The following is a 21718-nucleotide window of genomic DNA, read 5'->3' on the forward strand; positions in this document are numbered from 1 at the left end:
ATGTTCCCATTCAGCCTTTTTTGCTTAGAGCTTGCACTCTACCTCCTGAGCCTTACTTCCACCTATTTTTTCCCGATAAACTGGAGATAAAAGTCTCAGATTTGTCTGTAGGACTGGCTCAGAACTGAAATTCTCAGATCTCAGCCTCTGGAGAAGTAGATTATCCTCCAATGTTATCATTCAGATCGTAAATTTCTTTTTGTTATGACTGTGATTTCTGGATAATTCTTGCATTGTATGAGATAAAGGATAGGAGAATTGGACTACTGTGCTTGTTCTGGCTTACATGTCTTGGGATTTCTTTTTCTTTGTTGCTAAGACACCTGGGCTGTTTCCTCCTTGATGCTTTTGTTAAGAGTTTGTCTTTTATATGAAAAAATATTTTTATTTCTCTGAGGTAAGTGCCTAAGACTGGAACTGATGGAACCTAATACAGGTATATACTTTATTTTGCAGGCAACTTTTTCCAAAGTGGTTACACCATTTATGCCTCCAATGATGCTGTCAACTCTAGTTATTACACATCTTTGTTAACACATGGTATTCTCAATCCTTTTAATTTTAGTAATTCTGTCCACTTGGAAGGTTTTTGTTTTTTGTGCTGGTCCTGGGGCCTGGACTCAAGGCCTGGGCGCTGTCCCTGGGCTTTTATTCTCAAGGCTCTACCCTTTTGCTTTTGTGGTGGTTAACTGGAGATAAGAATTTCAGAGACTTTCCTGTTCTCGGCTGGAAGGCCTTCAGAGTAGCTAGGATTACAGGCAGTATCTCATTTTTTAAGTCTTGTATTTGAGTCATTATCAGTTACTCTCAGTGCCTTAGAATGTATACAGCTCTCTAGAGAGAAGCATGGGACATGTTTTTCCTGCTCTGGGGAATGGCTGTGGTGGCAGACATAGCCCGGTATTCTCAGACATGACTTCACAATAACTTAGTGGGAGCTAGGAGACTCAGCCAGGGATCACAATTTCTCAGCCTTGTACATTGCACATACAGGGGAACAGGGTCATGTAACTAGTGTGCATCAATGAATTATAGACAGAAACAGTGCATCACCTTCAGGCTGAGGCTACAAGAAGCTGAGGAACTTTCTTTGTTTTCCCATCAGTCACCTGGATAGATAGCAATAAGGCTCTGGGTGCAGAGGTGCCACACACAGACAATTAGATCTGAGATACCATACGGAAGAGAGAAGCCTCGATGAGCTGCAGCACCCAGCTGAGACCACACACGAGCAAGAAACTTCTATGTTGCTTGCAACCATTACAGGTTTGGCTGTTTCTTACAACAGCAGGTTAGCTGTCTATCCCCTTTACAGAGCTCTGCTCCAAAAAGTAATTTAATAGAACATGTAAGCTATATTTTAGTTTGTCTCTCAAATATTTGTCTATTCAAATATTGTCATGTGTCCTACCAACACAATTTCACTTTAAAACATTTCAGAGTAACTGCACCAGTTTATAATCCTAGCCACACAGGAGGCTTAAGTAGGAGGATGGAGGTCTGAGGCTAGCCCTGGGCAAAAACCCAGGAGATTCTACCTAGAAAAGAACAAAAAGCAAACAAACCAAAAAAAAAAAAAAGCAAGGTGTGGCTCAAGTGATAGAGTGCCTGTCTAGTAAACAAAAGGCCCTTAGTTCAAACCTCCTGTTAACCAAAGAATAAAATAGTTTGAGGGCAAGCCTATTGGCACCTATCATTATCATCTGAGAGGCAGGGATAAAAGGACCACTATTTAAGGACAGCATAAGCAAAATTTACTATTTAAGGATAGCATGGGCAAAATTTTTAGTAATACTGTCTCAAAAACCAATCTTGTCATGATGATGCATGCCTAATTCTAGCACTGTAGAGGCTTTGAGAAGGATTACAAGTTCAAGCCCAGTCTGGGCTACATAATAAGATCCTGCCTCAAAAACAATAGAGGGAGAAAGGGAAGGAAGGGCGGGCCAGGAGGAAGAGAGAGAGATCTACTATATCCTTCAGTGTTTAGTATGCAATTCCCTTAAATACTTATATACATTTGGAAAAGCCAGTGTGACACTTAGAACTTCGTGCTCAAGGACCTAATGAACTCCATCCTCTGACCATACCTCCTTTCACTTTTCAACATCAAAGTGGGAATATCATCTCTCAGGAAATGAACGTGCATGGATACTCCAGGAGTATGTTATTCACTCCATGATTCCAAAAGCATAATGCTTAGCAAATGGAATTGTGATAAAAGGTTCAAGAGGGGGCTTGCCAGCATGATGTACTATTGTCCTAATGTGCTGATATCCCTTAGTACAGATCTTGGAAGTTAACTCTTTTAATCCAGAAAAGGTCTAACTTAAGAGGGTCACTAAGATTTGTTTCCATGCTGAATATGCAGTTAAAAACCAACTTCCAGGCACTGGTGGCTCATGCCTGTAATTCTAGCTACTCAGGATGCTGAGATCTGAAAAATCTTAGTTTAATGCCAATGCAAGCAGAAAAGTCTATGAGACTATCTCCAATTAACCACCAAAAAGCCAGAAGTAGAGCCCAAGTAGTACAGCATTAGTCTTGAAAAAAACAAAACCAAAACCAAAAAAAAAAAAAAAAGAAAAAAAGAAAAAGAAACATCTCAAGTGAGAGTACAAGGCCTTGAGTTCAAGTCTTAGTACTGGCACAAAAAACCAATTTCTTTTCAGAGTAGGTATAAGTGCTACCTCTTTTCAGCAAAAACCTAGGAATGATAAACCAATCACAAGATGGCCTCAGATAAATGTTTAGAAATCTAGAAAGTTTTGATTTAAATGGTACTTTTTGGATAAGAAAAACATTATCAAGAGGTTAAAGTTTGCCTTTACCCACATGAGTCCCCATAATAAAACTACAAGAACTACCCAAGAAGCCAAAAGTGTTTTATCACATGAACAGGGAAAAACATGACTTTGAAGGGCACAATGACAGCTCTTCTGTGCCTCCACTAATGGGCCATAAGATTAAAGGTTAGTAGCAGCATAAATACTATAATTACATAATATTGGACTCATTTTTCTGTCAGGTTTACAAAGAGAAGCATTTTCTCCTTCTCCTTCTGGGCTCTTGGTAGGTTGGTCAATCACTGCCTTGTCACCAGAATTCTCAGCAGGTTTACAAGAGGATGTGCCCAACACTGCCATCTGGTGGAAATGATAGAAACCAAAGTGATATATTTATTTTTGCAAAGTGAATAAAGCTAGTTGCCTAAGAAGGTATGATCCATTTTGAGAGTAAGGCGATAGTTCATTCACAAGGGCACTAAGAAATTTTAAAATAAGACATCAAAATAAGACCATGTGGATAAAACTATATGAACACTTCTATAATTAGAAAGATGGAGCATGTTCCTGGAATGGGACTTACCTCTGCTTAAGGTATCAGTTCCTTTCCAATTAATCTATCCAAATAACACAATCACCTTATTAACAGGATTTGAATTTTGCAAGGAAATATTTGCTATATTATTCAAAAGTTCATCTGAAGGAGCAAACAATTTTTTCTTTTGTAAAAGCCAAATAAGGGGTACTTTCCCTACCAGGAATTAAAGTATATGACAAATTTATGATATTTAAGATTCATGGTATTGATATAAACTGCCCATCAAATACAAGCATATCCATGGAGCTGAAGGAGGCAGGGCTCAAGTGGTAGAGTGTTTGCTGAACAAACACAAGACTTGAGTTCAAACCTGTGTAGTGCCAAAAAATGAATATGAAACAATAAAGGGCAATGAGAAAGGGCCAGCTTACATAAACAGCTAGAGTGAGGGGATAATGGAAAAGTTACTGGAAAATGGTAACTTTGGGCCAATAATAACTTCAGTTTTATTAAATACTTAAAAATTCAAAGGCCAAAGTCATAAAAGAGAAAATATACTTACTCATAATATGAAAATATTGTCAGTGCATGCAACTGAAGGTTGATGAAACTGTTAAAGAAAATAAAATTCTGAAACTTTTGAAAACACTTCTCAAAATTCATCAAACACCTAAGATCATTGCAATATACTATATGTAATATTTACTGCAAAATTATGTTGAAATAGTAAAGCAAAATAGACCCCCACCCTATATTTGATTAAAAAGGACATGAGGGCAAATGAGTGCTTTGACCAAGAACTCTTCAGACCTGAGCACCTTAGCCCCCTTGTGTGCCACTCCAAGCACAAAAGCTGAAAACTCTTATTTGGTTTGTAGTGGGGGAAAAAACTAAATATGTGCAAGAAAAAACATCACAAGAATAGATGACCAAAATGCAAGATTTAGGGGAGGGAGGACTATGATGATGAGAATTTATTTTTTTATGGAAAAGTCATACTACTGGGGACACCAGCCCTTCATCCTTAGCTCATCTCTCAATATCCTTCTTTAGAAAACACACATAAATAGTATTGTTGTACTGAAAGGCAGATGGTGAGCTGGAATAATTCATAAATTATATTCATGTCATAAATTCCTGAATATAAATAACTCACACAAATCAACAGGAGGAAGCCAGGCACTGGAGGCTCACGACTATAACCCTAGCTACTCAGGTGGCTGAGCTCTGAGGATGATGGTTTGAAGTCAGCAAAGGTAGGAAAGTCCATGAGACTCTTATCTCCAGTTAAGCTGTGAAAAAGCTGACAGTGGAGCTGTGGTTCAAATGATAGAGTGCTAGTCTTGAGAATAATGAAGCTCAGAGACAGTGCACAGGCCCTGAGTTCAAGCTCCAGGACAGCATGCGCTCTCGTGAGTACACACACACACACACACACACACACACACACACACACACACACACACCTACCTATAGGAAAAATGTTAAGGAAGAATTAATGTATATGAACAGATAAAATTAGGGTCAGGTGTAGTGGCACATGCCTGTAATCCCAGTAGTGGTAGGATGACTGTGATCCCAGGCAAAAATCGAGACTCTATCTGAAAAGCAAACTAAAGCAAAAGGGGCTGGTGGCATGGCTCAAGTGGCAGAGCACCTTGTCTAACAAGCATGGGGCCCTAGGTTAATCCCTGGTACTATCCTCTCCTGGAAAGCTTATAATCAAAGAATTGAGAATTAAACCAAGAAAACGCAATTATACCACAATGTTTACACACCAGGCTAGAAATCTGCAACATTGGTGAAAAAGTGGACAATACAGGCATTCTTGTACACTATGGGGGACAATTACAAATTGGTACCCTTTTTACAGAAAGCAATTCAGGCCCACCAAATTGACTTTTACTTTTTTGCTTAAAACTTTATTAAACCTCAAAGAGGGCTGGGAATAAGGCCTAGTGGTAAAATGCTTGCCTAGTATACATGAAGCCCTGAGTTCAATTCCTCAGCACCACATATATAGAAAAAAGCCAGAGTGGAGCTGTGGCTCAAGAGGTACAGAGCTAGCCTTGAGCAAAAAGAAGCCAGGGGACAGTGCTCAGGCCCTGAGTCCACACCCCAGGACTGGCAACAAAAACAAAACAAATAAAAAACCCGGGCTGGGGATATAGCCTAGTGGCAAGAGTGCCTGCCTCGGATACACGAGGCCCTAGGTTCGATTCCCCAGCACCACATATACAGAAAACGGCCAGAAGCGGCGCTGTGGCTCAAGTGGCGGAGTGCTAGCCTTGAGCGGGAAGAAGCCAGGGACAGTGCTCAGGCCCTGAGTCCAAGGCCCAGGACTGGCCAAAAAAAACAAACAAACAAACAAACAAACAAAAAACAAAAAAAAACAAAACAAATAAAAAACCAAAACTCAAAGATACTAAAAATTATGGAAATGACATTCACTGTATCTACTATCCAACTTTTACAAGTATTTTGTTTTTGAAGATAACAATCTTCCAAGTGCCCCTGAAAAAGCTACCACTGTCCTAAAGTTAATGTGCTATCATGTGAACCTTCTATGCCTTCTTATTATGTATGCATAACTTGGACATACCATTGCCCTTGGTATCACAAAGAAAATGTTAGCGGAACAAGGTGGCTCATGCCTGAAAACCTAAGTACTCAAGAGCTGGGGACAGGAAGGTTCACAGTTCAAGGCCAGACTGGGCAAAAAGTTCATATACAAAAGGAAGATGTAGGTGATAGTAAGAGTAGGTTAAACAAGAGGTTGGAAAGAGCATTCTTTCCGTAATGCTTTCAAGTACCAAATGTAGTGGTGGGTGATGGGAGAGTTGAGGTAGATGGTTATTTAGAGGCAAGGCCTAACTATATAGTCCAGGCTGGCTTCAGTTCTCCTTGCTTCAGCTTCTTAAGTGTTGAGATTACACATATTCATCCCCAGCAGTGATTGACTTTTTTATTATTATCTAAGTCTTCCAGCCCCTTTCCATCCTCTACTTCTAAATGTATCACAGTAGTGGGTATATGAACAGATCAGTAACTATGAATACCACTCAGGCATGTGCTCTTTCCAAGTTTTCTTTCTTGTACATGACCAGCTGTCTAGTTACATTGGTCAAGTCATATATATACTTATACACAAAGCCTATAATTTTTAAAACCTTTTAAAAAGTATTTTTGCAAAGAAAGCTCAGATGGAAACCTAACAACAAAACAACAAAAAACCTCAGGAAAGTAAGAAGGCAGAACTGCTCTTTATGTTGGGAGAACTAGTATCCCAATATCTTGCTCATTTCCTATGTGAACACCCTTGGAAGACTTTAAATTATCTGAGGAACATTCTTAAGACCAACTGTTTCCTTCTGTGTATAAGCACTTCAAAACATGAAGTCTCATGAAAACTTTAGTTTTGTTTTTGTTGCCAGTCTCTGGGGCGTGAACTCAGGGCCTGAGCACTGTCCCTGGCTTCTTTTTGCTCAAGGCTAGCACTCTGCCACGTGAGCCACAGCGCCGCTTCTGGCCGTTTTTTCTGTATATGTGGTGCTGGGGAATCGAACCTAGGGCCTTGTGTATCCGAGGCAGGCACTCTTGCCACTAGGCTATATCCCCAGCCCCCACTTCTGGCTTTTTCTATATATGTGGTGCTGAGGAATTGAACCTAGGGCTTCATGTATACGAGGTGAGCACTTTACCATTAGGCCATATTTCCAGCCCTCATGAAAACTTGTATAGGTTTCTAAGTAACTTTTTACCTCTAAGAATTAATGACATGGAGTAACTCTCAATTCAACAGTGTACTTCAAGAGTCAAATTGCTATAAAAATGAAAACTTGTCTTGCTTGAGGTCCATTTTCATAGCAGCATTAAAATAAGATTAAAGCAAGTTCTATGCTGTAAATTTACTACCAAAGTATTTATTAAACCTATGTTACTGTGGAATTTTGTCATTAAATGCCTCATGGCTTCAAGTTAGGGATGAAACAAAATCACCTCTTCCATAGTGAACACACAGTAAGACATAAAAGTGAAAACAACTCAGGGGAAAGAAAGAGGTAAGAGTCATGTAGTGGGACAATTCTTGGATAATACTAGTCCTCTTTCCAAATGCACATTCAGGTATAGGATAGATGAATGTGACCTGGAAAGAATTAAAAGGAGACAACTGCAAGACACAATCACTGAAAACATCACTGTTCCACAAAGCATTATTAGTCAAGGGAAAAACAAGGAATTCAAACCACTGAGTCTGCTCATATGTAAAAAGATTCTTCTGTGATCCCCTATAGCTGTGGTTTTTCAATCTCATCACTCCCAGCTCTGAGATTAAGGACCCTCATTCCTGAATTAGGAAATCGTAACTAGGTAACATAACACTATTAATAGTTAAAAATTGAGCTAATTGCAAAATGCAATTAATTTCTAATAGAAAAACGTAATTTGAGACGTTAAAAAAAGAAATTCAGAAAAAGAATTAGATTTAATGCAACAATACATTGTCCGATTTTTTTTTCCCACCATCAGGGTGGAAATACTTGAACTCAAAAAGCCTTATGCTTGCAAGGCAGGTGCTCTACCACCTAAGCCACACCCCTAGCCAAGACATCTTCAGGTCAATTTCAATGACAGCTGACTATAAAGGCACAGGAAACGGGCTGGGAATATGGCCTAGTGTGGTATACATGAAGCACTGGGTTCGATTCTCCAGCATATATAGAAAATGGCCAGAAGTGGCATTGTGGCTCAAGTGGTAGAGTGCTAGCCTTGAGCAAAAAGAAGGCAGGGACAGTGCTCAGGCCCTGAGTTCAAGCCCCAGGACTGGGGAAAAAAAGGATAGGACCAAGAGGTTTTCTCATTTCCAGTGCGAATGTTGTGCTAACATTGTTACAAAATATTTTCCTCAAATAGTTTTGTTATTAACAAGCCATTTTTAATTCCAGATAGGAAAAAAAAAGAACCTCAAAGAGCATGCTATTATCATCTTTTCATATAATTTTGTATAGTGAGTGTGATTCCCAAGGAATTTTTGGGCATTGTGATTCTAGGTAATAAAATGTACTCAGATTCACTGACTATTGGTGCAGCAACTTTGAAGCATTTATTGTGTAGATTCTATTTCTCCTTTATTAATGTTATTTTTTCAAAATCTTAGAAAATGTGCAACTTGACATTTAAAAGGAGTGTCCATTTATGTACTATACCTATCGTACACACCTTTCTTTATTTTTAGTTTGTTTCTTATGAAGGCTAGTCATCTCCATAGCTAGTTTGATAGAGGCTGATCAGAACTATAAAAAGATAGTAAAACCCAAACAAATCTCACAATTTGAAAATAAAGCTCAACTAAGACCTTAGTAAACACTAAAATGCCCCAGACTGTGGGACAACTATGGGACAAGAATTTTAATTTTTCTTGTGTTGATACTGCCATGGGATTTTTGTTCAACACTGTTGAATTTTCATCTTGAAAACTGAAAACACAACAACAAAAATAAGATCTGACCTTCTTCCCTGTCACAAAAAAACAAGTCACAAGCCTATTGCTCAACCTGTGGCAATATTTCAGTTGTGGTAAGTGAACTGATATGTTCAATGAAGAGTGTTGTCCAGAGGACACAAATCCACATGGGACAAAATTCACTTTCAAAGATAAAAACCGCTCTGAATAGAAATACATGTGATATGAAGCTCTATTGTGAAGCTCAACCATAAATTACAAGTTTTCCAAATCTAAATAATTCATCTTGTTTATATTACTTTCAAAGTTCTAGTATTATGGTATCATCCAGATCTAACTTTTAAATCACATCTATATAGACTCACTATTATATATATATAGGAAGACACTAGTAAGCTATCCTAAAAAGACTAAATAGCTGTTAAATTCCAGGGGTTGGAGGGGGGTCCCCAAAATCTTTTATTTTTACTTTTGCCAGTCCCAGGGCTTGAACTCAGGGCCTAAGCATTGTCCCTGGCTTCTATATGCTCAAGGCTAGCACTCTACCACCTGAGCCACAGTGCCACTTCTGGCCTTTTTCTATATATGGGTGCTGAGTAATTGAACCCAGGGCTTCATGCATGTTAGGCAAGCACTCTACCACTAAGCCACATTCTCAGCCCTCTCAAAGAATCCTGAGTTCATGAAAACAATTTTCTTATTAACACATTTTAGCATAATGAAACTTGTGCTGATATGCAAAAGAAACAGTAGGTAAATGGCAAATGCTCTAGCACAAACCAGGACAGTAACATCAAAATAATTAGTTCCATCACTGCCACAGGGGGGAAAAAGCCAATTCAGTCAACAACGTTCTTGATGAAACAGTAGAAAATAAATTTTATTAAACTTTTATGAGGGTACCGTGGTACCTGCATGCCTATCATCCCAGCCCCTAAGTTTAAGGCCAGCTTTAATTACATAGTTAAAGCCAAATTTGGTTATGTACTGAAATCTTATTTTTTAAAATAAACACCTACAACATACCACTAATCCATGTATGGTATCTTGTATGATGAAGTGGTTAATCCTGCTGCTAAAACATGTCCAAGTGTGATGAAGTGTCTCATGAGCTATTACTTAAAGATGTATACTGTACTAGCCACTTTTCATAAACAACCGATGTTAACATAAAAGGAAGGTATTATTCAAAAGACATTTCTTCTAAAGTAAGTGCAGTAAAATTGTCCCTTAAGGAAAACAAGTAACAGTATTTGTTGCTAGTAATAAAAATTTCACCTTTCAAAAGAAAATCAGAATTTTCATCACCACAAACTTGATGGCTTCCCAATATTTAAGATTTTTAGATCAGTTATATTAACAAAGACATTTTAATCACTATGTAATATCAACACTCCAAAGAATTTTGTAATTCAGTGAACCCGTTTTCTAATGACCAACTCATGACACTACAAAAATGAAGCATAAGCAGATTCAATCAATGTACAAGATAAGTCATCCAAATATGCTCACATTAACAGGGTATAAAGTCCTTTGATAAGGCTTCAGATGTCACAATCCAGCCAACCAGTTTTGAAGTTTTAATATCCACATTACGTAACACTATTAAAATATTCCTTTCTGTGTACGTATCTAAGCCAGATTTCTTCACATACTTCCAACTAAATGTGTGGCATTCCAGTAGACTGAACACAAAAGCCAATTTGAGAATGTAACCCAACATTTAAAGGGTTTACAAAAATAAAATCTAGCACTTTCTTTCACAACTTTTTTAGACATGGAAAATTATTTTGATACAACAGTGTTACCTGTGTTAACATGTAGTACATTTATACTGGCATATATAAATTGTTTTCAATTTTGAGTACAATAAATATCACTAGGTATTACAAAGAAAAGTAAAAGTTATTTGAGATGTTAAAACTTTAAGAGTTTTAATAAAAATATGTGGATGGGCGGATGAAAAAGTTCAGTGAGTAAACATTAAATATGGCTTTTTTTTTTTACTGATTTATATATTATTTGTATTTCAAGGGCCATGAGCCCCCCCGAAACAAGACACCTACCAAACTAGTATAAAAATTATTTCTAGAGTATCAAACTGGCCAATTAGTATTGTACTATGTGGTTTAGTTAACTTCTCTCGAGTCAGAAATTATCGACATTGTTTTGTATGCAATTTTCACAAGTACGTTAACAATATTTAAAAATAGCATTTGAAACTTTTTATTTTTCATAAGCACAACTGAGTAGTCATATGTCACACCGTTTTTTTAATCAATTTTTTTATTTAGGTAGTAAGTTGGTTATGTTCACTGCATTGTATGAAACATCACAATATCATACTGGAAAGGTACTATCAGTACAGGGTTGGGTCAGAGTGGACAGCTTGAACAATAAACCATTTGCAATACTCATTCCCTATCTTTTAACAACCCTCCAAACCAGGGAAAGGGACAAATAAGCTTTTAACACCATCATGTAAAGTACTTTAACTTACAAAGCTAAAATCTAAAGAATAAATAAAATATATTGTGGCAGTAATTCCTTTTAGACCAAAAATCAGGTGCACAATAAATCAAGTGATCAGGAAAGCTGTCTGTACTCAAAAGGTTGGCTCTCCAGAACAGCTTCAGGAAAATGTTACAGAAAATACTATGAACTCCATTTCACACAGGACCAGGTGATGACTCATTTTAACTACGCACAAGGGCAATTACAACCTGCTGAAACACAATTTAAACATATATGAAAATGTTTACAAAGCATCCACAACATGTAAATCATGTACAAATGGATACATTCATAACTGTTCCTATCCCTTAACTTCTTTTAAATACTTTACTTCCATGTTCAGCATTAATTGGACTTAACACATGCAACACTCAAGAGATATTAAGAATTCGAGGTTATTGTAAAAATAGAATTAAACTAAGTAATCTTCAAGTACCTTATGTGATAGCCACTCTGTACCGTGCCCAATGTTACAAAATGAAAGGTTACTGAGCCCATGAAAATATCTCTGTAATATTTCCTTAGATCTAAAATAGATTATTTAAATGTATTTATAGTAATTTCAATGTGATATTCTGAGCTTTTAAAATAACATAAATAGTTAAAAATTATACCAAATTACATAAAACTTGTACCTTAAAGGCTGAAAAAGTTAAAACTATAGAAACCCACGTGTAAAACAAAAATCACAATTTACATTATAAAGTCAAATCTCATCATTTAAGAGAATTCTCAGAAGGGAGATGTCAAAGCAAATTATAAATAGCCATAAATTAATCCATTTGGTTTCAAAAGATTTTCTAGAAAGAATTGAAGTATGTAGTAGACATAGACACATGCATAAAATTTCTAAGGGTTTATATTATTGCCAAATACATTTACTTTATCTTAAGCAAGGCAACATTACAATTTGGACATTATTGGAAAACCCAATTTGGTAATACAGGTAAAGTTTGGGAAAATTATTAACAATTAATAATAAATACATATCCTATAGTAAATTGCTCAAATGAAATTCTAAGTCACAGAACTGCAGAAAGCTTCCAGCTTGGTGAATTTAAAAAGGAACACATCATACAATTCTTTACTCTTACATGCTAATATGTTGTTGTATTGTTTTTGTAAAAAAAAAAAACAAAACAAAAAACAAAAAATAAAACAAAAACCATAATGTTATTGTCAGAGTGTAGCGAACTATATTCTCATGCACCTCAGGCACATGTTGATTTGTGGTAAAAGAATTCCGTTGTTTTTTTAGGGCCAAAAGTTCAATACAAGTTTAACCAGTATGCCTGAGGTTAGCAAAAAATACTGTAGGTACAGGCAATGCTATGAGTGGCAATTATCGAAAACACAAATATGAACAAATGGGAAATGCTAATGATTTTCTGCTCATATCATAGAACATTGGGAATCCACAGAATATTTTCCCCTTGTATTGAAGAAAAGTGTGATTAAAAGTTTTTCCCCATATTTTCAGAATCAAAAGCATTTTAGAAGGTTTATAAGGCTACCATGAGTCTTCTAGATCTCCAGCACCCTACAGGAAGAGAAAAGGAAGAATATTATTATTATTTACCTATGCCACTTGTAAGTTGGATTGAATTTCAAAAGAAAACATAATTAGATGAACAAATTACCTTCCTTGCTTTGTCTGAAAAGGTACTCACAGAGAGATGTGTGTAATGTATATTGCGTGTATAAACATGTATCTATCTAACAGGGACAGATAACTGGCTGGGTTTTTCTCTCCCCTCTCCACCAAACGCTTTCCTTTCACAAAACACTTCAGAATATTCTGACATTGAAAAAATATAACCATATATCAGCTACAGCATCTAAAGATTCCAAATTTCAAATTATGGTATCTTACGCAACTTTAAATATATGATACAAAATATAAAAATGAAGAAGTTGAAGTTCTCTAGTAAAAAACTAATGGCTTTAAACAATAAATCTTATACTTATTATTTGTAGCAAAATTAATAATGCTGCAATATTTGAACTCTTGATGTGACAATTTTCTTACACATCTACTGGTGTTTTCGCACTATCCAAAATGACTATTTGGTACCACCAAGAGGGATAACAAGATTTACTTTGAATAAATAATGAATGTATTTTTATATTAAACTTTCCCTTTCTGTTAGTGAAAAAAATACTAGGCCAAAAGTGTGCTAAATTTAACATAACTATATATGGATTTCTAATGAGTAGCTTTCAAGTATCCCAAATCTGGTTGTTTAAAAAATAAGTACAACATGCATAGATTATTCCACATCACATGCTTTATTTGGGCTTAAACACTTATAATTTCATTCTAAACACTTGATTGACATACATTTTGATGTGTGTAGTTAGGCTATACAGAACATACAAACCAAAGGTTTATGAATACATAGGTTTTTCAAAAATTATGTTTCATAAAGAATACAGCAAAATGAAAAATAACCACACATCCAGTATCTCACAACTTCTGAAAATAAGACTACAGAAATGTAAAATATAAACAAATCCAACAATACACAAATTTTCAACCCTGAAAGAACCTTAGGCCAGCATCAGCTATCTTTGAAAAACAAATTATTAAAGAAAACACAAATTTATTACAAAGCTAATTATGAGTGTACTAGAATATCAGATGTGAAGCAGTATAATTCTACATTAAACAAATTATTCCACAATGTATAGTCATTTCTCTAATCAGTAATTTCTAGTCATTTCTAGTATCAATCTACTGCCTTTAAACTACCTAATTTCTGACATACAATGTGAAATGACATATAATTTCATTAAATTCCAAGTACTATAATTGATTTTAAACTATCTCATAAAGATTTATGCAAAGGCCTTTTTAAAAAACAAGGCTTTTTGAATATAATAAAACTAGTTTTCCAAGATTCAAATAACAAAATGGTTATATAAATGCACACATACTTCCTAATTAAAAATCATCAAATCAAAGATCACAAAAATATTACCAAAAAAGTCATAGTTTTTCAGCACTCATCTTTGCCCCTGCATCTTCATTAGAGCTGTCTAATTCAGCAAGACCACTCTCTGATTCAGTATGGCTTTCCTGCATTGTCACTGGGTTTCCAGCATCACTGTTCGAAGAAGTAGCTGCAGCAGCTGGTTCAGCCGGGCTCTCTTCTCCCTCTACTTTAGCTAGCCTGTAACTAGTCAGCATCTCCTCCAGCAGTTGTCGGTAGTTTCCCCTATGATTAATTCTCATTTGCCTGAGAGCTTCCACCAATTTCCCCTGTGATCCACTTCCCTCTGCTTCATCGGAGGCCTTTTTTTAAGATTCAAGACCCCAGTGTCAGTAGACAAACTAGGATATCACATGTATTTCATAACATATCACACAAAACACTAATTTTTCTACCATAAGAAATATAATCAAAGCATGAGAACATTTTATTATATATCAATTCTTACCTGAATTAAATGCTTAGTTTAAAACCCCTAATTGTAAATGTCAAAACTTATTTTTTAACAAATCACCATTAACTAGCTCGTCTTATTTCAAATGCCATTTGAAGTCAAATATGAAATTTATTCTGCTTTTAGAATTCAACAGCAACACAACCATTTCTTAAAAATGATTTACTTAAAAAAATCTTGCCTATAACGATTTAGTCATTAAAGCAAAGCAAAGGACAGAAAAGGCAGTCATTGGATTGTTTTCACTATAATACTCTTCATTTCCCCAGGTTTAGTAATGATACGATGGGTACAGAGAAAAATGTCCTCATTTTTAAAAGCTGCACTCAAAAATGTTTGCAGATTAAATATTGTGACATCTAGCATTTGTTTCCAAAGAGTAGAAAAGATTTTCAGCTAGAAAAGATTAAAAAACTACACACATACAATACACACATGTATACATAGAGTTAAAGCAACCATAGCAAATGTTAACAACTATCGAATTTAGGTGCAAGGTATGATTCTGTTCCCTAGCATTTCAACTTTTCTATGTATTCAGAAGTTTTTATCATTATATGTTGGGAAAATAAAAAACAAAAATGTATTGTACAGGTTCTCCAAGACAAGGACTTAACCATCTTTGGAAGTCATTACTTCATAATTTTGCAAAAAAAGTACAATTTTATTAGTTTTTTATAATATATTATTATATATACTTATTATTTTTAGAATAAAAACACTTGATTATTTTTTGAAAGAAATTCTTTAATGTCAAAAAGCAAAAGCTGATTTTGTGTAAATCTTGTGTATGTTCTGGGAATGAATGTTTGGCTATTTATTCATTTTAGCTATATAAAATGCCTGGAAAAGAAATATATCAAGACAATGGTAATGAATAATAGAATTATTGTAGCTACTTTGTTTTCATTGAAGTTCCCTGGTTTTCTACAGCTAGCAAATTAAATGCTCCTTTCTTTAAAACAAAATTGTAAAATTTGCTACAAATCAACAGTAGGCTTACATGTTGAAGTATCAACCCCAATTTCAGAATCCAACCCTATTAGCATCATATGTGATGCTAATACACAGACAGGACTGGGATATAGCTCAGTGGTAAAGCGCTTGCCTAGCAAATGCAATGTCCTTCAATCCCCAGTACCAAAAAAAAAAAGAAAAAGAAATAAAGAAAGGACAAAAAAAATATATAATTAAAAAACAACAACAAACAACATTTGGGCTGGGAATATGGCCTAGTGGTAGAGTGCTTGCCTAGCATGCCTGAAGCTCTGGGTTCAATTCCTCAGCACCACATATATAGAAATAGCCAGAAGTGGTGCTGTGGCTCAAGTGGCAGAGTGGTGGCCTTCAGCAAAAAAGAAACCAGTGACAGTGCTCAAGCCCTGAGTTAAAGCCCCAGGACCAACAAACAACAACAACAAAAAACCTACACACATGCCAAAGTTCTAATTCTAGAGGGTATGAGTTGGGTTTTTAAAGCCTGATGGTTGTTTTTGCTTATTTACTGGCTGGCCTCTAACTCAAGATGCTCCAGCCTCTGCCTCCTGAGTGGTAAGTTTGTAATTCTCATGGTTGAGAATGAATTTTACTTGGAGTGATATTGTGATACAGAGCAAAGGTTGTTATATTTGATTTTGGTGGATTCAACCAAAAAATTTAAGATTTTATTACAGAAATTATTAAATTTCAAAGCCATGCTATCTTATAGCATGTATATCTGTATTGGATAGAGACCAGGTGGCTGAAACATCTTCCTTAGGTACTGCATTTGATTTTCCAAAATATTACATAACTTCCTCATGAACCTTCACCAGTACCAAAAAGGATATTATTATGTAGGTTCTTATACTTTTTCTTTTTCTTCAGTACTGGAGTCTGAACTCAGGCCCTAACTGGCACTCTGTCATCTGAGCTGTCTGTCATCTCTAGGCTGCTTTCTTCTGTTATTCTGGAGATGTCTCAAGGACTTTTCTACCTGTGTTGGATACGAACCCTGATCCTCCAGATTTCAGCCTCCAGAGTAGCTAGGATTACTGGTGCGAGCCGCTAGTGCCTGGGCAGGTTCTTGAACCTTCTTTCTCTGAGTCCATGAAATTCACAAAGTAGATCTTTCATTTATTTATTTTGGTGCTAGTCTTGGGTCTTGAATTCAGGGCTTAGACACTATCCTTCAGTTTTTGTGCTCAGACTAGTGCTCTACCACTTGAGCTACAGTTCAACCAGCTTTTTTGGTCTTTATTGGAGATCTTAAGAGTCTCACAGACTTTCTTGCCTGGTGGCTTCAAACTGTGATCCAGATCTCAATCTCCTCCTCCCCAGTAGCTAGGATTATAGAGCCACTGGCCCCGGGCCAAGTACATCTATTTTTTTTTTTTTTTGCCAGTCCTGGGGCTTGAACTCAGAGCCTGAGCACTGGCTCTGGCTTCTTTTTTGCTCAAGGGCACTTGAGCCACAGCGCCACTTCTGGCCTTTTCTATATATGTGGTACTGAGGAATCCAACCCAGGGCCTCATGTATACAAGGCAAGCACTCTACCACTAGGCCATATTCCTAGCCCATACAACTATTTTTATATGTTTATTATAGCAATTAACTCCACTGTGAAATTGTTTGGTCTTTCCAATTAAACTGAAAACTCTGCGATAATTTCAAATTCCTTTGTATATTCTTCTCCCATGGCCTAGGAAGGAAAATCAATGCTTATACAAAAACTTATATATACATATATATATGTGTGTATATGTATACATGATATATATATATATACATATATTTATGTGATTTTTGGAAAATATATAATCTCATAGGAATGCTATGAAATAAGCATTTCTGACTGTTAGCTTTAAAGTAAGGAAACCTAGAGATTTAGTAAGTAGTAGAACTCAAGATTAGCATGAGGGAATAACTGACATTATTGTCTATCTGAATGCTCTATTTAATACTGTTGAATGCTGTTATTTAGTAACAGCTTTTGCATCAGAAGTACCCCTTCCTAATGTTTCATACTGAGCCTATATATAATGTAGTTCTATGACACAGTAAAGATCAATACAAGAATCTAGAGTTGGAAGTATAGCTTCAAGTGGCAGAGAACTTGCCCAGCAAGCTCAAGAACCCGAGTTCAAACACAATACAATCAAAAGCTAAGGTTGGGGCAAGTTGAAAGAGGGAGGGATGGTTTGAGCTTGATTCAAGTAATAGAGTACTTATCCAGCAAGTATAAGGGTCTAACATCAAGTCTAACTTCAAATCTTAGTGTCTCCAAAAACTAAAATATAAAATAAATTGGCTTAAAAACTTGTAGGAAAGCTAATTATAAATTTTCTGTTTTTTGAGATAAGACCTCATCATGTAGATCTGGTGGTCTTCTAACTCGGGATCTTCCTGCCTCTGCCTCCCACCTACTGTGAACACAGGTATGCCAGGACCATGGCTCTGTCAGTTATGCTGACTTTTAAAAACTCTATTAATAAACAAGATGCTGCAAATTATTCAGTAAAATAAATACAGGACATACTATTAAGATGAGAATTTAGTACGCTCCCTCTTGTATTTCTCCTGTCAGCTAAACTAACATGGTTTAAGAAATAAAATTTCTTTTTATAAAAATATGGTCTTGCAACACACAAGACTTAAGAATACAGATAAATCAAGCAGAGAGCGAATGGGGGAAGGAAGACTTAAGCACATTTAAAATTTCAAACTAATACTTGTAGCAATATGTATTTTTAAAAATTCCCTAAAGCAAAATTCTTCAAATAACTTGAAATTCAGAAAAATATAAAGAATGCTAGTGAAAAACACATTTTGTGGCCCTACTTACACTGTTAGGTAAAGTTTTCTGTTGTTGTTTTTTAAATGCTAGTACTAGGGCTCAAACTCCACGCTTATCATTCTTGCTCAGCTTTTTTTCTTGGTCAAGTCACGGGGCTTGAATTCAGGGCCTGGACACTGTCCCTGAGCTCTTTTTGATCAAGGCTAGCAGCCACTTTCAGCCACAGTGCCACTTCCAGTTTTCTTAATTGTAGATAAGAGTCTCATAGCCTTTCCTGCCTCAGCTGGCTTCAAATCACAATCTTCAGATCTCAGCCTCCTTAGTAGCTAGGATGACAGCAAGAGGGAGCAGCACCCAGCTTGTCCAGCATTTTTTGCTCACAGCTGGTAATCTACCACTTGAACTATGCCTTAGAATCTGAAAATATTTCAGAACTAAAAATTCTCAAATACGTAGAACAATCTGTACAATTACATCTATCCATTTGGAGTAAAACAAAAAAGATGCTATATACAGTTTAAAGATTCTTTTGGTCTTAAAGGAGAATAAACATTAGTCAATGTCATTCTGTGATTCTCAGTCTCATGTAAAAGAAGCTCTTTATTGGATAAAAGATGTTTAAATATAAAAAAAGGATAAATCTTTATGCCTAATAGTACTATTTGTGTTTATAGCAGGAAGATTTTTTTTTTTTTTAGTGCCAGTCTTACGGCTTGAACTCAGAGCTTGGGTGCTGTCTGTGAGCTTCTTATTGCTCAAGGTTAGCATACTACCTTAAGCTACAGCTCCACATCCAGCTCTTTTGGTAGTTTATTAGAGATAAGTTTCATAGAGTACGCTGTCCAGGGTTGGCTTCAAACTGCAACTCTCAGCCTCTTGAGTATTTAGGATTACAGGTGTGAGCCACTACTAGCTCTGAGCTAAAAGCAGCTATTTTAAGAGTGTAAAATAATTCAATTAAAATATATGCATGTACATAAAGATCACAATGAAACCCTTTTGTAATTAATCTATACCACTGAAAACATTAAAAAACATTTTCAACTCTGAATACTATTTTTATGTATTAAAAACCTTATTAAAATTTTTTATTATAAAAAGCATAAATTTTATAATCCCTTCCAACATTCTTCATCTTCTGTACTTCTACTAAACTTCTACAAGTTAACTATCCGATCCTTACACATGGGTTGGGCCTCTGCTCCTAGCAATCCTGAGGATCTAACATGAAGAATTTATGGAGCACAAGCAACTATGTCTAACTGCTTATGGTTCTTTGGGTTTTTTTTGCCAGTCCTGGGTCTTGAACTCATGGCCTGAGCACGGTCCCTGGCTTCCTTTTGCTCAAGGCTAGCACTCTGCCCCTTGAGCCACAGCGCCACTTCTGGCTGTTTTCTGTATATGTGGTGCTGGGGAATTGAACCCAGGGCCTCATGTACACGAGGCAAGCACTCTTGCCACTAGGCCATATCCCCAGCCCCTAACTGCTTATGGTAATGGAGTAATTTAAGAGTGATAGAAAAGTGAATGTATTTTTTTTCACTTTGTTTCTTGGCATTTTCAATACATTTCAAATGTGTGTACTATTTGGTCACTATTTTTCTAAGGTAGTGATTATTCGAAAAGAGTAATATAATGTTCCCCAAAAAAGGATTTGGTATATAAAGCTTGTTTTAGTAGTAAATGGGTAATATTCTTTAATCCATATCTGCTAATTATTTAGTCTCTGAGATTATTTCACAGCTACCTGACTTCAAGCACGTCTAATCTACTATGGCAAATGCTTCTAATAAAATTCCACACTTCATTCCATTCTTCATACTCAAGTTCAAAAGCCTACTCTCAGCAAATAGTTCTGCAACCAAATTCTCTACAAACAATTCTCTACTCTTAACAAAAAGATGCCTTTTCTTTCTAAGACATATTTTGTTCTTGCCTGTATCTTTCACTTGGAAGATTATCTTTCTCAGCTCATTTCTGCCATTCACACTATTCTTTAAATCCTAACTGTCCTCTCAGATTTGAATTAACTTCTTCATTGAATCTGCATAGTAATCCCTATAATTCACATGATATTTAATATTTTGGGGTAAGGGGACTGCAGGTACTGGGCTTGAACTCAGGGTCTAGGTGCTTGTCCCTTAACTTTTTCACTCAAAGATGATGATCTACCACTTGAACCACCACTCTATTTCCAGCTTTTTGCTGGCTAATTAGAGATAAGACTCTCACAGACTCTCCCGCCTTGGCTGGGTCCAAACCTCCATCCTCAGATCGCAGCTTCCTGAGCAACTAAGATTACAGGTATGAGCACCAGCACCCAGCATTTTTTTTTTTTTAAAAGCTTGGGATAACCAAGTATCCTGGTAGCTTGGGATTACTAAGCCTAGCCATTGGTTGAAATGGAGTCTCAATGGAGTCTCAATAACCCTTATACCTTAGTGGCCTCAAACCAACATCCCCCAATATCTGCCTCCCAGGTATCTATGGTTATAGGCATGAGCCACTGTGCCCAGCAACTTTTGAACTTTAATAATGAAATTGAGTACCGATGCCTGAGTTATAAAGCCTGGCATCTAGGGACAAAGGGAAGATCACAGTCCAGACCAGCTAGGGCATAAGTGAGATCCTATGTCAAACATAACCAATGCAAAAAGGGTGGTGGAGTGGCCCAAGTGGTAGAAAGTGACAGAAGGACTGCTTAATAAGCAGGCGTGAAGCCTGAGTACTAAAAACAAATTCAGACTAAAAACAAATTCAGAAGTCAGTCTTAGTATACACTAATAATAAACATGTTTAAAATCTTGTTTGGAGTAAAAATTTTCTCCAGAGTGAATTATTATTATTATTATTACTACCAGTACTTCGGCTTTAACTCAGGGCCTGAGCACTGTCCCTGGCTTCTTTTGCTCAAGGCTAGCACTCTGCCACTTGAGCCACAGCGCCACTTCTGGCTTTTTCTATGTATGTGGTACAGAGATATTGAACCCAGGGCTTCATGCATGCAAGGCAAGCACTCTACCACTAAACCACATTCCCAGCCCAGGAATTATTTTTTAAGATGAGCCACCAGGGTTCTAATTCTGAAGGAAATGAGAGTGATCCAAAGCTAATGATCAATCACTATCTTCTGAAGGCTTATTTCCTCTAACCAAGGCAGTAGATATCATATGGAATATATAGTCTAGCTGAAG

General features: G+C 36.4%; 1 protein-coding gene across 4 annotated transcripts in view; it reads right to left on the minus strand.

Annotated features, from left to right (window-relative positions):
* Window positions 1–2677: 2677 nt before the first annotated feature.
* Ppm1b (protein phosphatase, Mg2+/Mn2+ dependent 1B) overlaps window positions 2678–21718 on the minus strand; it is a 71325-nt gene continuing 52284 nt past the window's right edge. For 2 of the 4 annotated variants that reach the window (XM_048353011.1, XM_048353008.1), the window contains exon 6: window positions 13569–14597. In XM_048353011.1, the coding sequence (XP_048208968.1) occupies window positions 14292–14597 (306 nt within the window). In that variant the 3' untranslated portion in view covers window positions 13569–14291. Of the gene's footprint in view, window positions 3147–3886; window positions 3935–11300; window positions 12843–13568; window positions 14598–21718 lie in introns of those variants that run through there. The other 2 variants (XM_048353009.1, XM_048353010.1) reach the window with 2 other exon arrangements.

This window comes from Perognathus longimembris, chromosome 8, assembly GCF_023159225.1.
Source record: "Perognathus longimembris pacificus isolate PPM17 chromosome 8, ASM2315922v1, whole genome shotgun sequence".
Lineage (NCBI taxonomy): Eukaryota > Metazoa > Chordata > Mammalia > Rodentia > Heteromyidae > Perognathus > Perognathus longimembris.